Source organism: Halyomorpha halys, unplaced genomic scaffold (assembly GCF_000696795.3).
Source record: "Halyomorpha halys isolate HHAL.00 unplaced genomic scaffold, Hhal_1.1 Scaffold1165.1, whole genome shotgun sequence".
Classification (NCBI taxonomy): Eukaryota; Metazoa; Arthropoda; class Insecta; order Hemiptera; family Pentatomidae; genus Halyomorpha; species Halyomorpha halys.
This window is the reverse complement of record NW_027106615.1, coordinates 186,110-199,412: the sequence shown is the minus strand read 5'-3', so window position 1 is coordinate 199,412 and position 13,303 is coordinate 186,110. Positions and strand designations below refer to the sequence as shown.

The 13,303-nt window shown below is 31.9% G+C and overlaps 1 protein-coding gene across 1 annotated transcript in view; it reads right to left on the bottom strand.

The window, feature by feature from the left end:
• The window catches only part of LOC136795197 (dmX-like protein 2), a 48,675-nt gene extending 36,441 nt beyond the window's left edge, over positions 1 to 12,234 (bottom strand). The window contains exons 1-9 of the mRNA XM_067044996.1: positions 12,066 to 12,234; positions 8,938 to 9,132; positions 6,385 to 6,612; positions 6,144 to 6,296; positions 4,529 to 4,761; positions 4,232 to 4,407; positions 2,405 to 2,538; positions 1,804 to 2,039; positions 526 to 750 (exon numbers count right to left, since the gene is read on the bottom strand). Of these exons, the coding sequence (XP_066901097.1) occupies positions 526 to 750; positions 1,804 to 2,039; positions 2,405 to 2,538; positions 4,232 to 4,407; positions 4,529 to 4,761; positions 6,144 to 6,296; positions 6,385 to 6,612; positions 8,938 to 9,132; positions 12,066 to 12,234 (1,749 nt within the window). The remainder of the gene's footprint in view (positions 1 to 525; positions 751 to 1,803; positions 2,040 to 2,404; positions 2,539 to 4,231; positions 4,408 to 4,528; positions 4,762 to 6,143; positions 6,297 to 6,384; positions 6,613 to 8,937; positions 9,133 to 12,065) is intronic.
• Between the last annotated feature and the right edge of the window lie 1,069 nt (positions 12,235 to 13,303).

Sequence of the window (13,303 nt, the reverse complement as noted above, 5' to 3'; positions counted from 1 at the left end):
TAAAAACCTGTATCTTGAAAACTATTTACACTAAATAACTCTATTAGGGCTCATACTTTAGGAAAATTACTCTTCTTTAAATGACGTTCTCTTAGATTTTCTTGTGTTGTTCCTACTTTTTAAGGTATAGAGCTCCGAATGAAAAATTATTTTTTTTTATCGTTTTGAAACAGCCACCATTTTTTATTCCTCCTACCTATACTTGGCAGACTCGTAAATTTTTACTATTAATCATACATAGTTTTCATTAAAGTGATTAAAACTTAGGGTGAGATAACTGCCTTTTTTCTCCTCTTGGGCTCTTGTACTAGAAGGTTCTGACCCCAAAAGGGGAAATTCAGCACCTTCCTAGCTGAATCTAAACAACTTTTACATTACCTACAATTTCTTATGACTAAAAGTTTTCAATTTTTAGGGAAAACAAGACACATTCCAAAGTAACTTTACATAATTCTTCAGTTCAACTATAACATCCATCCACTATAATTTTCATAAATAAAAAAGAATTAGAAATAAAATATTTACCTTTGAGAGAAAATATGAAATCATGGACATTTCTGGAGGAAGGAACTGCTCTCTATAAGTGGGTTTATCTTCCTTGATGTTCTGCGTTCCAGGTTGTGAGCCAAATTGACCGAGTAGCTTCATGTTCATACGAATCCTTTGCTTTGTCAATGATGTCATCGTGTTCCAAACTGACTCTGTGCTTCCTTCATCGCTACCACGGTTAATAGAATTAACTCCTCCACCCTGATAAAAAGGAAGTTAATACTTAACCAATATAAATAAAGAAATGATTTTTAAAAAATCCTAAATTATCAATCGAATTTCAGTTACAGTTAAAAATAAAACTATTTGAAGATCGTTGATTGACCGCATGTAATTACTAAAAGGAAGATGGTCCGAGTGCAGTCAAAATAACTCAAATAGAAAATAAACTATTTATAATGAGCCAACGTTTTGTCCCACGTTGCAGGGCTTCATCATGGCTAAAAAAGATATAAACAACTAAAATTATGCAACACAGTAAGAGAATAAGATAATTTGTTGTGTGTATCAATAGAAATGATAATCGATGTATCGGTAGAAGCAATCTTTATTAATGAAGTTAACAATGTTTGATATAGAAACAATACCACCAAATTACACCATAGATGTCAACAATTATTAAAACCTTTTTTTCTCAGCCAAAAGCAACATACATGTAGATATCATATGGCGAGAGGTTTCAAATAGCTTTGCCACTAAAACGAATATAAAATAATGAAACAAAAATTGAGTTATTGATAAAAATGGGTTTAAAAGAAACATATGAGTGAAATAAAAATATTGATACTTGGCAGTGACAAACCCATTTCCTATTACATCATTCGTTTTAGTGGCAAACCCATTTGTATAACATGAAATAAAAATGAACTACGGTGTGATTACAAATGATGTAAAATATGTGAAAATTTACATTATTTATTTTTATATGAAATCATTTTATGTCTAATACCTATTACTATATTTCTATCTTCTTTAATTTACTCTGCTCAATTTTATATAATTTTTACCTATTCTTTAAATTTTATAGTCCTGCATTAATTTACTTTATATTTCAAGTTATCTTGTAATCTTACATTCTTTAGCAAAATTATCGTTTTTAGTAAAACATTGGTGCTTAGTTAATAATTTTTTAAAACATGAGTTCCCATTTGACCATCTTCAATATATTTATTACACATGGTCAAGAAATTTTTTTTTTCGAAATTACATAATTTATTATAATTAAAGTAAATAAAAAGTAATGCTAAAACTTACAGATGTCTGTGCTACTCTGAGTAGCTTTTTAACACCTCCTCCATACAACGTACCCCAAGTTCTATCGCAGAACTTTTGCCCAACAAGTCGATAAAGTATGTGGCAATCGCACGTAGCTAATGCATATACTGTTAAAGACATGAAAGTTGCTACAAACGCTTCGGTCAACAGAATGTTTAGACGTGGTGTATCTTCATCTTTTTCTCTAGCTAAAAGTGCTCTTAAATTCGTGACACCTGAAAAAAAAAAAATTAAAAAATACAAATAGATATAAGAAAATATTCCTATATTGTTTTGGTACAATAACAAAGTGACGTATCTGAAAATTTCTAAGAGAATTGAATTATGTTAATAGATTTCTGGTAGCGATAGCAATAATTTTGATATATATCAATTTATAATTTAGTATTTTTAATTAGTGACGCCATAGGTCTTTTTGGCATAGTGAAGAAAATAGAAATCCACATTGAAATACAACAAAACTACTTTCAAAATTTGCAGATATACCACTATAGCTTTGCTTCAACAATATTTAATTATAAATATGAATATGAGATAATTTCTATATGCTTAAATATATAAGGCAGTAATTGGTTAATACCAGGCCACTTTGATGGTTGAGTCGTAACTTGCAGAGGCTCATCTGTTGAATATCTTCTTTTGCGTTGCTGAGTGGCTATAAGATGGCTACTGGAGTTCACGTAAGAAAGTGTATCAAGGGCAGATCCATGTAGGCTGTAAGAATATTTATTTTATTGAAAATAACTTAACTTTTAAATTACACACAGCCCTATAAAAAGTAATTTTTTGAAATTTTATCTCATAATGAACTCTATTTTATTATATCATGTACAAATTTTTGGCAAAATCATGATATTTAAAAGCAATTTTATAGCACAAAATTCAAGAAAAACATTCATGGCACCAATTCAACCGATCAAAATTTTCAAGATATCAAAACGATGTTAAAACATAATCAAATGGCATAGACTGTCCTCGACTAGTTCAATCTGGACTTGAGATACAAGACAATACTAGTTATAATTTTTAAATATTTTGTAATATCCTATATTTTCGATTAATAGTCAGTTTTTAAATTTATATAATTTAGTTTATTTTTTCTATCTATTTTCTCCAAAGAGCAAATTGATCGAATTAATCATGGATAGAAAACTGTCAAAGTTCTAAAGCAGAGTTTATTTAATTTAGCTCGTATCTGCAGATAAACCAGGGATTGTTTCCAATAATAACTTAAGATATCATCCTTAATAAGTAAATGAAAATCATAAAATTTTAATCTTGTATTTATATTTTTATATTTGATTTCTTAATTTGATGTAAATAAATGTTTGTCTAAGAACTCTAACTAGTACATTTATTACAAAGTTTTTAAAAAAATTTTTACAAGTGTATAGAAAATTTGTTGTTAATTTAATTTCCTGTACATTTTTTCATTTTAATTTCTTTAAAAAATAACTATAACTGTTTATCTAATAAATTAATAACATAAGTCTACAAAAAGATATGATCAAAATTTTTCTCACTTGAGATTGAATTTATTTATATATTTTCCTAGATAAACTTAATAAATAGATAGATAAAATAATATAAATATATTGAAATTATGAAGATGTCAGGAGTGCGGCCATAAGAAAACGAAAAATAGATAACACCTATTTATTTGTCGATGTTGACAGTAAGTGAACAGAAGATAATATACAAACAAAATAAAAGAAGAAATAAAATAGTAAACATATAAAATAGACAATGATAAAAATATAAATAAAAAAAAAAATACGGAAACTATTAGGTTATAATGAAAAGGAGACGTAATAACAAATAAAAATGAGGAAACAAAATTTAACACACTAAAATAAGGAAAATAAAGATGTAAGTTACGATTACACAAAATTTGAGAAAAAATAAATAGAATAAAATTAATAATAAACGAATAAAGAATAAATTATATATAATAAAAATAATATATAATATAATTATATTGTCTTGAATCTTAAGTTCAGATTGAGCTAGTTGAGTCCGATTTGGTAAATTTTAATATTGTTTTGAAACCTTAAAACTTTGAAGTGGATCGGTTAAATACTCAAGGGTGCTATGAATTAAGTGCGGTATAAGGAATAGGGTGCTACGAATAGTGCCATGTTATGAAGAGGGTGCTATGAATAAAGTGCTATATTATGAATAGGGTGCTGGGAAGGATTTTCATGATTTTTATGTAATAAAACTGCTATTTTTTCATGATTTTGTGATAAATTTGTACACGATGGAATAAAATGTACTTTGTTTTTGCTTTCAGCCAGAACAAAAACATCTGGATCTGCCAAAATTATCAAATATCTATGGTTATCGACCATATTTTTTGTGTTACTAAACAAAATTATTTAATAGCATAATAAACTGAATCCCAAACCTGTCAACTGCTACTTTAACTGAGCAGGTATCAGAATCACAGAGCGACTGATAAATACAAGCGGATAAAGCGACTGCTAAATCTCTGAGAACAAATACTTCGCTAAAATTGACTGAATTTAATGTAGGTGCATTCCTTTGTTCAATGATTGTCTGAAGCATGTCATGTGCTAGTGACTAAAACAGAGAAAAAAAAATTATTTTCTTCATAATGATAAGATTACAATAATCATCTACAAACATTTCTGTTGTATAATAAGCGAGATATACCTATAAATATAATATAAGTGAGATATACCTGTAAATGTCTGACTGGGTCGGCTATAACAGTCTTATTGCAAGCAACACTAGCTGACAACAACGGGAGAGTTGTCGGGAAAGGCAATGGGGAAAGAAGTTGCTGTTGAGTTTTCTCCTGCTGTAATTCTTGAAGGAGCAGAACCAGTTCCATCCTCACGGAAGCCAAACCGCCACCAGATGCTCCGTGGAGTGAACAATAAGACAGCAGGGTTCTTAATAGAGTTTCATTCGCTATAAAATTGAAAAATTGAAGTTATATTCACAAAAATAAAAGGACAATCAATCATATTAATTGTAAAGAAGAAAGCTCATTAGTATTTTAGTATATCATCACTTAAGCTGTGATACCTCATAAATTCAAAACAAACTTTATTCCTTTTCCTTTTGAAATAAAATAAATATTAACACTTCATTCTATAGATAAATCAAAAGAATTCTTGAAGTCAGAAAACATGGTTTATAGGTATCCTACAAAACAATGGTAGAGGTGAGATGTTTCTAAAATGATTTATTCATTTTATTAAATATAAAAATTGAATAGTTGATTTTTTTTTGGACTTAAGAGGCATCATGATGTACTGTAACATAAGGTGAGATTGTGCCGTGTGGGACAAGAATAAGATTGAGATTGTGCCGGGTGGGACGAGAATAAGTTAACACAGAATTCAGCAAATATGATTTCATTAAAGATATTATTAGTTTTTATGTTGGTATGTTTTTTTAAACCAATAAGAGTGTTATCAAACTTCTCTAATACTAATACATAAATACATACTATATGTATGTGATTTTTTTTGCAATAAAGTCATTCAAATAAAAAAATTTTTAAAAAAATGTATTAGATTTTGAGAAATAATAATTTTTTATTTAAAATAAAAAGAAATCAAAATTAAATGGGAGTGCCAGAACTGAATCGATGTCGACTGTAAAGGTAGACAAAAAATTGTTTATCTTGTGTGTGCGAAAAAAAAGAAAAAGGGAACTAAGTTGCACATTCCAGTACATCAGATTTCAACCATGGCAGAGTTAGCCGAAACATTGAGCATTTTTTATAGGGGTCATGATCTTTAGTTTAACATGTTAAAGTGTGTTAAATGGAGAAATATTTCCTTCTTATGGCATGTTAAAACAATACAAAATTTAACATGGTTGAGAGCCTGCTAAATGGAGAATGACGTCACGCAACAGACCAGCTGTGCTCCACCCACACCATTTTGTCTGTTGTCGTTTTATAGTTTTGTTGCTGGTAGTCCGTTTTCGTTTTTGATTTTGTTGTTGACGTTTTTAAAACTCTAATAATGGAATGGATAAAATAATGAAGTTCTGGAAGAAAAGGTTACAAAGTTTCCCAGAAAATTCACAAGGGGTCCTCTGCATTTAACATATAACATGGACTTTAAATTAGGCTGCTCACAATCCTATACTTATAACATTTAGCATGTTAAAAAATTTTTACATTTAACACAACATCATGAATACACCTTACATAGATTGAAATGATGAAATAACTTTGCCTTTAAATTTCAATAAACTAAATAACTGAAGACATACAGTGGAACCTTTTCAACTCGTCATAGCTTAAGAAAAATAATTCTTTCATGTCTGTCACTTACCTTTGAGCCACCTCTTTCTCCTAGCAGCTCTCTGAACTTTGGCTTCGAAATCGCACTTTTCGGCCATTAAAATTTCATGTAACGTAGGCTTTTCCTTACTTAGAGTTGGTGTGTCACAGCCTCTCACGTCCTGAATCGCTTCGACTATGTCATCTAAATACATCAGTAGATTATTTATTATAAAGAAGAAAAATCTAACAACTTTTAATAAGTTAATATAATAATAAATAAAATAATTTACATTGTGACTCGGGAAAGTCGGAAGCAGGACTGTAATTACATAGCTGCCTCAGGGCCTCTACTTCCCTTTCGAGCCATAAGTACAGCTGATACCTAAGTTGCCCTCCGTCCACTTCATATCCCGTCGCAAGTGTTGATAGTTCTTCCATTAATATTTTCAAACAAGCAACAAACTTCAGCTGTTGTGCCATTATATCTAGATGGCCATGTTTCTTAGTTTCCTTTCCTTCTAAAACAGAATGATATAAAATTATATTATACAAAGAATATTATCTCTGATAATATTTTTGTTCAGATTAAATTATAAATTAAAAAGTTACATGGATTAAATATAATTTTATTGTTATAAACATTATTTATAGTCTTGATTTTTAAAGGTTTTCAACCTATGAGGTATTGAGAACTACAGTAGGGCAATCCAAACGTTGTACTTTTTAGAAAAACCTGGTATGTAAAATATTTTTAAAATTTTTGTCTAACTGCAGTTGAACAGTTTTGAATGTGAATCCCTTATTTCTATCGTCAAGGAACAGATTTTAAAAATTTATTATTTTTATTATCAAAAAATTAGTTTAATTCTCAATTTTGTCAAAGTGGGATAGTCCATTCTAGGTCTTAACATCTCATATTTTGTTATTAAAAGTAATTTTCTGTTTTTCAAATTTAATAGTTTAGTGTTGTTTTTTTTTAAATATTGGTATTACAGTAATTCATAAGAACTTTTTAACTACCAATCAGCTTCATTCCTTGTAAGGTTGAAAACTAAAGTCTAGATTGACGTTGACAAAAGGTTTCACTATTCTCTCCCCTCCCCTTGCCAAAAAAGGGTACAGTACTCCTCCTAGCACTAACTGGAAAGAAAACTGTGCTTTGGATTTGATTTTTGAACTGAAAGGAAAATTATCCATACTATAAGCTGTATCAAATAACTCCAGAAAAATGTTCGTTAATACCTTACAGCAAGGGTTCTCTAACCCTCAACCTGTGGACTACATTAAAGGTTATCTGCCAGTTGCCAGGTAACAATGTATTTCTTTTTTAGACTAAAATAAGTTTTAATAAAATAATTTATCAATAATAAATAGGCCTTTAGTAACAAAAGCCTAACGACTGGGACATATATCTTTATCTCACTAGCTCTGATAGAGCTACTGCAATGAACGTAAATATTATCATGATAGTAACTATCTTATAGTCTGACCAAGGCAGTTGCTGTCGTGACTGTGAAGTGTCACAAATTAAATGTGACAATGGCTAAACTAAACATGTAATATAACCAATCACCCTATACCTAGTCAGACTGTACTTTCACGACAGTACTGTCATGACAATAAATGTTTGTCTCAGAGTAGCTTCACTTTTATATGAAATTGCTATTTAGTCTCTGAAACTACGCATTAAAATTTAATTTTTTTTTGCTGCACAAAAAAGCGAGCCGCCATTCTTGTGGTGACATGAGGTCATTTTAACATAAACATAACCTAGGCTTATCTACTCAGTGTGAGTGTTTTATTAATTTATTTTGTTTTATTTGTTATTTATGCAATTATCTTTTATGGGTTAAGTTATGTTTCTTATCGTTCTTATGTAATACCTTATTGCAAAAATACTACTATAAAGACTCGACAGAAGTTGTTTATCCAAGTGCCAAAAGATGAAAGTCAAAACTAGAAACAGTTGGTTACTGCCTGCTACAACAGACCGTGGAGTTCCAAGGCTGCGTGCGATGTACTATGGAAATACATCACACGTTTCTTGACGAGGTTTTCATAGGGTGGGTTTGTCACTTCCACGCCTATTTTTGTGAGTGCCAACCATTGGCTAACGGGCCTCACAAATGCCTGGGGGGAGGCTGTGAGTAAGTATCGTGTAATTATATGCTTGAAGAAAATCCCGGGTAGGGCCGGGCTCGAACTCACAACCTTTGGGTTGGTAGAAAGGCGTGTTACCATGCTGCTACTGTCGCCTCCATCCAAAATTATTATTGAATCTAAATTATTATTTAGTATATATCTATTGATTATATTTTTGTGAAGATCACTTCGATGTAAGTATAATGCAAGTTTATTAGAGGTTATATTTACTCCAAAAGACTACTTAAAGTAACTGAAAATGTATTGATTTTTCCTTCTAGTTTGAAAACAATATGGAGAATTATATTCGATACAAAATAATGAAAATTCTTTTAAAAACAAAATAGGTAGTCATTTTAAAATAGCTAAAAAGTGTGAATTACTAAATCAGTGTTGTTTGTATATGTCTAACTGACATACTAAACATATTAAACCATCACATATTAAACCATCATGGCGGCTAGCTTTTTCTTCTGTTGGTACACAGATTAAAAATCTTAGTTTTTAAAACTAAAATTAAAAATTAATCCTGTATCTATATCAATTAATACATATATGATTGGTTTCTGAATTGAATAACATTAACATTATTTCAAATTATTTTTTCTGTGGTCAAATATCCTATTAAATATATGAACAATGAATAGTTGCTAACAAAGCATTTAAATATTCTATAATAAGATCTACTAAAGTGTTCATACCATCATTGTGAGCTGAGTTTTCTTCTTCTGGTGGTGGTTCTGGTTCCTTCGATTTCATCTGTATACCCCCATCATCGTCCCCACTTCCGATACCATCATCCTCATCATCTCCCCAATCCAGTTCCAACTTATCGTCATCCTTGCGAGAAACTGGTGCGGACCAATCAAGATCACCATCATCAAACAAGCCTTCAGCTAAAAAAAATTAATAATGACTTAAATATTAATTAACATTCAGAAATTTTACTGCTAAATATTAAATATTTCATATAAAAAATATATACAAACCCTTGAAAAACTAATGTTTTGAGACAAAACTTAAATTTCCAGTAATATTTAAGGAATTATGTATCACAAGTATAAATTATATCATATTCAATATCTAAGTTTTTTCAGGCTAATTCTAACCTTGAGAAATAATTTTGGGTGAAAGCCCAGGGAAAGAGAAGTTAAGATATAACTTCTAGGATTTTTTTTTTTAACAATTTTTCAATAAGGTAACAACTAAAAATACTACAGTTGGTACATACATAAAATGTAATGAGCTCATACTTATTTTATAAACCAGTGCTTCAATAAAAACATTTAAAATTTTAAAAAATTCCAGTCAAAAGAAAAACACAAATAGTTGTTAACTATTTTTGTTTCTCTTTTGACTGCAACCCTGACCATCTCCATAATTTGTAAATAGTCTTAATATTTAATTCAATTACATTTATTTTTATTTTCATTATTTTATTTAGAAGTTTATTTAATTTTTAGAAGAAACAGATGTATTTATATTTAGAATTAAAATATTTAAATGTAGAAATAATGGCAAGTGTGGATTATTTGGTTGAAGTAGCCTAGCAACGGGTCAACAATCTACGGCTTTTAATCAGCTGTCTAGTGGCCATTATTCGTTCCTCTGATTCTTTAACCAGACCTTGTCTGCGTAAGTTATGTTGTGTTTAAACATTTTACTGTTATTAGTGATTAATGATAATACAGCCATGGTGTCCAATGAGTGCCATTATAGCATTTAATTTAATTAAGGTTGGACAATTGGAAACCTTTCGCTAAATCAGTTTAGACATGGGCCCACCAACTTTTGAAAGTTGTCCATAAAAGCCATGTCAACAACTTCGTAACAATAGTCCCACTGTTATATCAAGAAATATCTGCTCAGACCTATCAGAGTAGCAGACTAATTAATTAAAGAGAGCAAGCGGTTTCATCACAACTCACCAGAGCGCTGCACCTCGAGCCTCACCGAAGTTCTCAAATTTACATATTCCATTATTTTGTAAAAACATATTGTCATTTTAATATAATATTAATGTCTGTACCTAATACTTAACAATGTCAATAGAATGATTAATAAACGATACCAAAACAATGCATGAAACTATCTCAAGTAGACATGTACTGACCGCTTCTCGGTAACAGCCGCATGGACTAGGCCTATAAATAAGGGGCTCTAAATCCCCCAATTTGATCTTTGATCCATTTCCTTACCTGGGTCTAGTCATGGCACTGGTGGCGTACACACTGCTTGAGATGGAAAAGTTTATTGCCAATCTATTCTCACAAAAGTTCTCTCCAGCAATCTTAGTCCGCCCGCTTCGTCTCGGCAACTAAGATTGTAACTTAACCCTTAATGGTTACACTGATCCATCCACTTCATCTCGGCAACTAGTAAGCTGGCTCCTATCTTGACAGTTCTAGTCTGTCCGCTTCATCTCGGCAACTAGAACTGTTACTCTACCTCAGACTCTCTCACCTAGACCTCCTCTACCTACACCAGTGTCTAGGGCTCATCGTCTGGCACGGCCGTTCCTATCTTACTAATGAATACGCCTTGTCGTAGGCCTTCTGTAAAGTGGATATCAGGCTGCAGAAACCGCCTTAGACCAGACAACCCCAACACACTCATACACTAAGTTCTAGTAGTAGGAACATTTTGGTCATTAGCTGAGGAATATCATTCTCCGCCAGGGTGTAGAAGCCTGGCTTCCAGTGTTAGGCGTTACTCAATGAGGAACTGTGAGATCCAGTAGATCACTCCAAAGGAAAGGAAGTTCTTTCTTAGGATAGCCCCTTTTGGGATCTTCAACCTCTCGCATGAGGAAGTCCATAGGTATTCTGCTGCTAAGACATTTACCATTTCATGAGACACCGTTTAGTATAGGTATGGTTCTACTGTGGGTCACTAGATACAGACCCACAGCAAAGACAACCCCTGAAGTCACCAACCTTCCCTTTAGTCTGAGCAAGAGATCCTGATTCCATTGTAAGGGACCCATATCTCAAGATCCAGAATACGCTGGGTTCTACAGATAGTTAATTTGGGTTTTTAAATATTGTGTTGATAGATGACAGAAGTTAAGGTAGGTGAATTGATGATGAAAGGTAGATAAATAAAAACTGACATACTGCACATACTAGGTAAGATAGACACTAACAGTTTTATTGTCTAATACACAGTTTATATAACTTATCACTAATACAACATCGAACTCAATTATGAATATGATGTTTACACAAATACAGACTCACAAAAGCTCACTGTAATCTTACTAATAGCTGTAAGAAAGAACTAAAAGTAATAAAAAACCGAAGGTAACCAAGAGCAGAAGGTAACAATGATGGTTGCATTGCATATCGATAGTCATTGATATTCTATCAGTTTTTGATCTAGGTTGTTCAGAGACACACTGAATGGGAAAATTCAGTTGGTTAAGGTGAGTTTGGAATTTATCGAATTGAGGTAATGAAACAAAAAGTGGCCTGAACATCCCACCCACCTAAAATCCGAACTCGCCGAATATTAAAGAAGTGTGGACAATATTTAGCTGGTAGCTTCTTCCTCTTGCATCTTTAGCAATATAGGTTGTAAGGACAACAGTTGGTTCACATGTCTTTTGAGGATACCTGCCTTTGTTTTCAAAGTTACAACACGGACAACACCGTCAGATCCTGGATGATTTTAGCATAAGGCCATAAACAAGGGATAGATGAGACATTCCTTAATAGGACAATAACCCCAATTTTAAAATTCTCTAAAGGCTTATACCACTTGTTTCTTAAAATAAGGTTGCTAAGATATTGATCCATCTATAGTTGCCAAAATGTTCAAGTTCTCTCACGGATGAGTTGCCAACAGGAAAGACGATTGGGTGGTATGTTTTGCAGGTTTGGTTCTGGTAAAGTATTAAGTCGACCACCAATCAGGAAGTGGGCTAGAGTAAGTCGTTGGCTATCTTCTGGATCACTAGATGAGAGGTAGAGCGGTCGGCTTTTTAAAATAGCTTCCATCTTGGTAAACGCATTGGAGAGTTCAGATATAATAAATGAATTATCACCAAAGAGTTTGTAAAGAAGTATTTTTGCTGATTTTATTCCGGCCTCAAATAAACCTTCGAAGTGAGGAGTCTGTGGTGTATTTAGATCCCAGTTTACACCCTACTGAGTGGCATGGCAGGTGAAATCTCTCTAGGTCCTTTCAGAGTTCAGCCAATCAGTCAACTCTTGATAATAGCAAGCAGTGATAACAAAAAATGTTCCATAATCAGATAACATCCTGGAATGGACAAACACATCTAGCTTAGCTACAATTCTGTCAAAAACATTTATGAATGATTTGGTAGATAGACTCAAGATTGATTGGTTGAGAGGAAGATAAATAAGCACATGTACACCTTGATGATCGGGGTGACCTTCTCCTTGAACTTTCACGTGCTGAAAATGGTCCCACAAAAAAATAATTGGTTGCCTTTGGTCATAGGCAAGCTGAGCATTGTCCAATCTGCTGTCCACCCTCAAAACTCCCCATTCATCCCGGAAAATTCCAAGGCAAAGTAAGCCGATTAGACAGTCGAACTGAAACATGAAGGTGGCCTAATCTCAGCGAAGAAGTTTAGAACACCACGTGGTGGTTTATCACTGATGTCATGGGATTACTGACATATGAATTGAGGTAATGGAACAAAAAGGGGGCTGAACATCTATTTATCTAGAATATCTAAATTAAGAACTTATTAAGGCATCCTACCAATTCACATCACCTCCATTTTATCAGAATTATTTATTTACTTAAATTACCTTTTGCTGTTCCATTGGTAGTTTCAACTGTTATGGTTGCGTTTGTTGTATCATTCCAATTCAATATTCCAGTATCGATCTGTTCATTATGAAGTTTTGCTATTTTACTCGGACTGTTCAAAAGACCTGAAAAAAAAAGAAGAAAAATTATTGATAATTATGTATTTTAAATTATTGTACATATTATATATTCTTATCATTAATATTGTTTTAAAATTCCATATAAACCTTTCCAACCATCCTAATCCTTTGGTTCAAACCTTATCTAGTTCCACCCATCCCT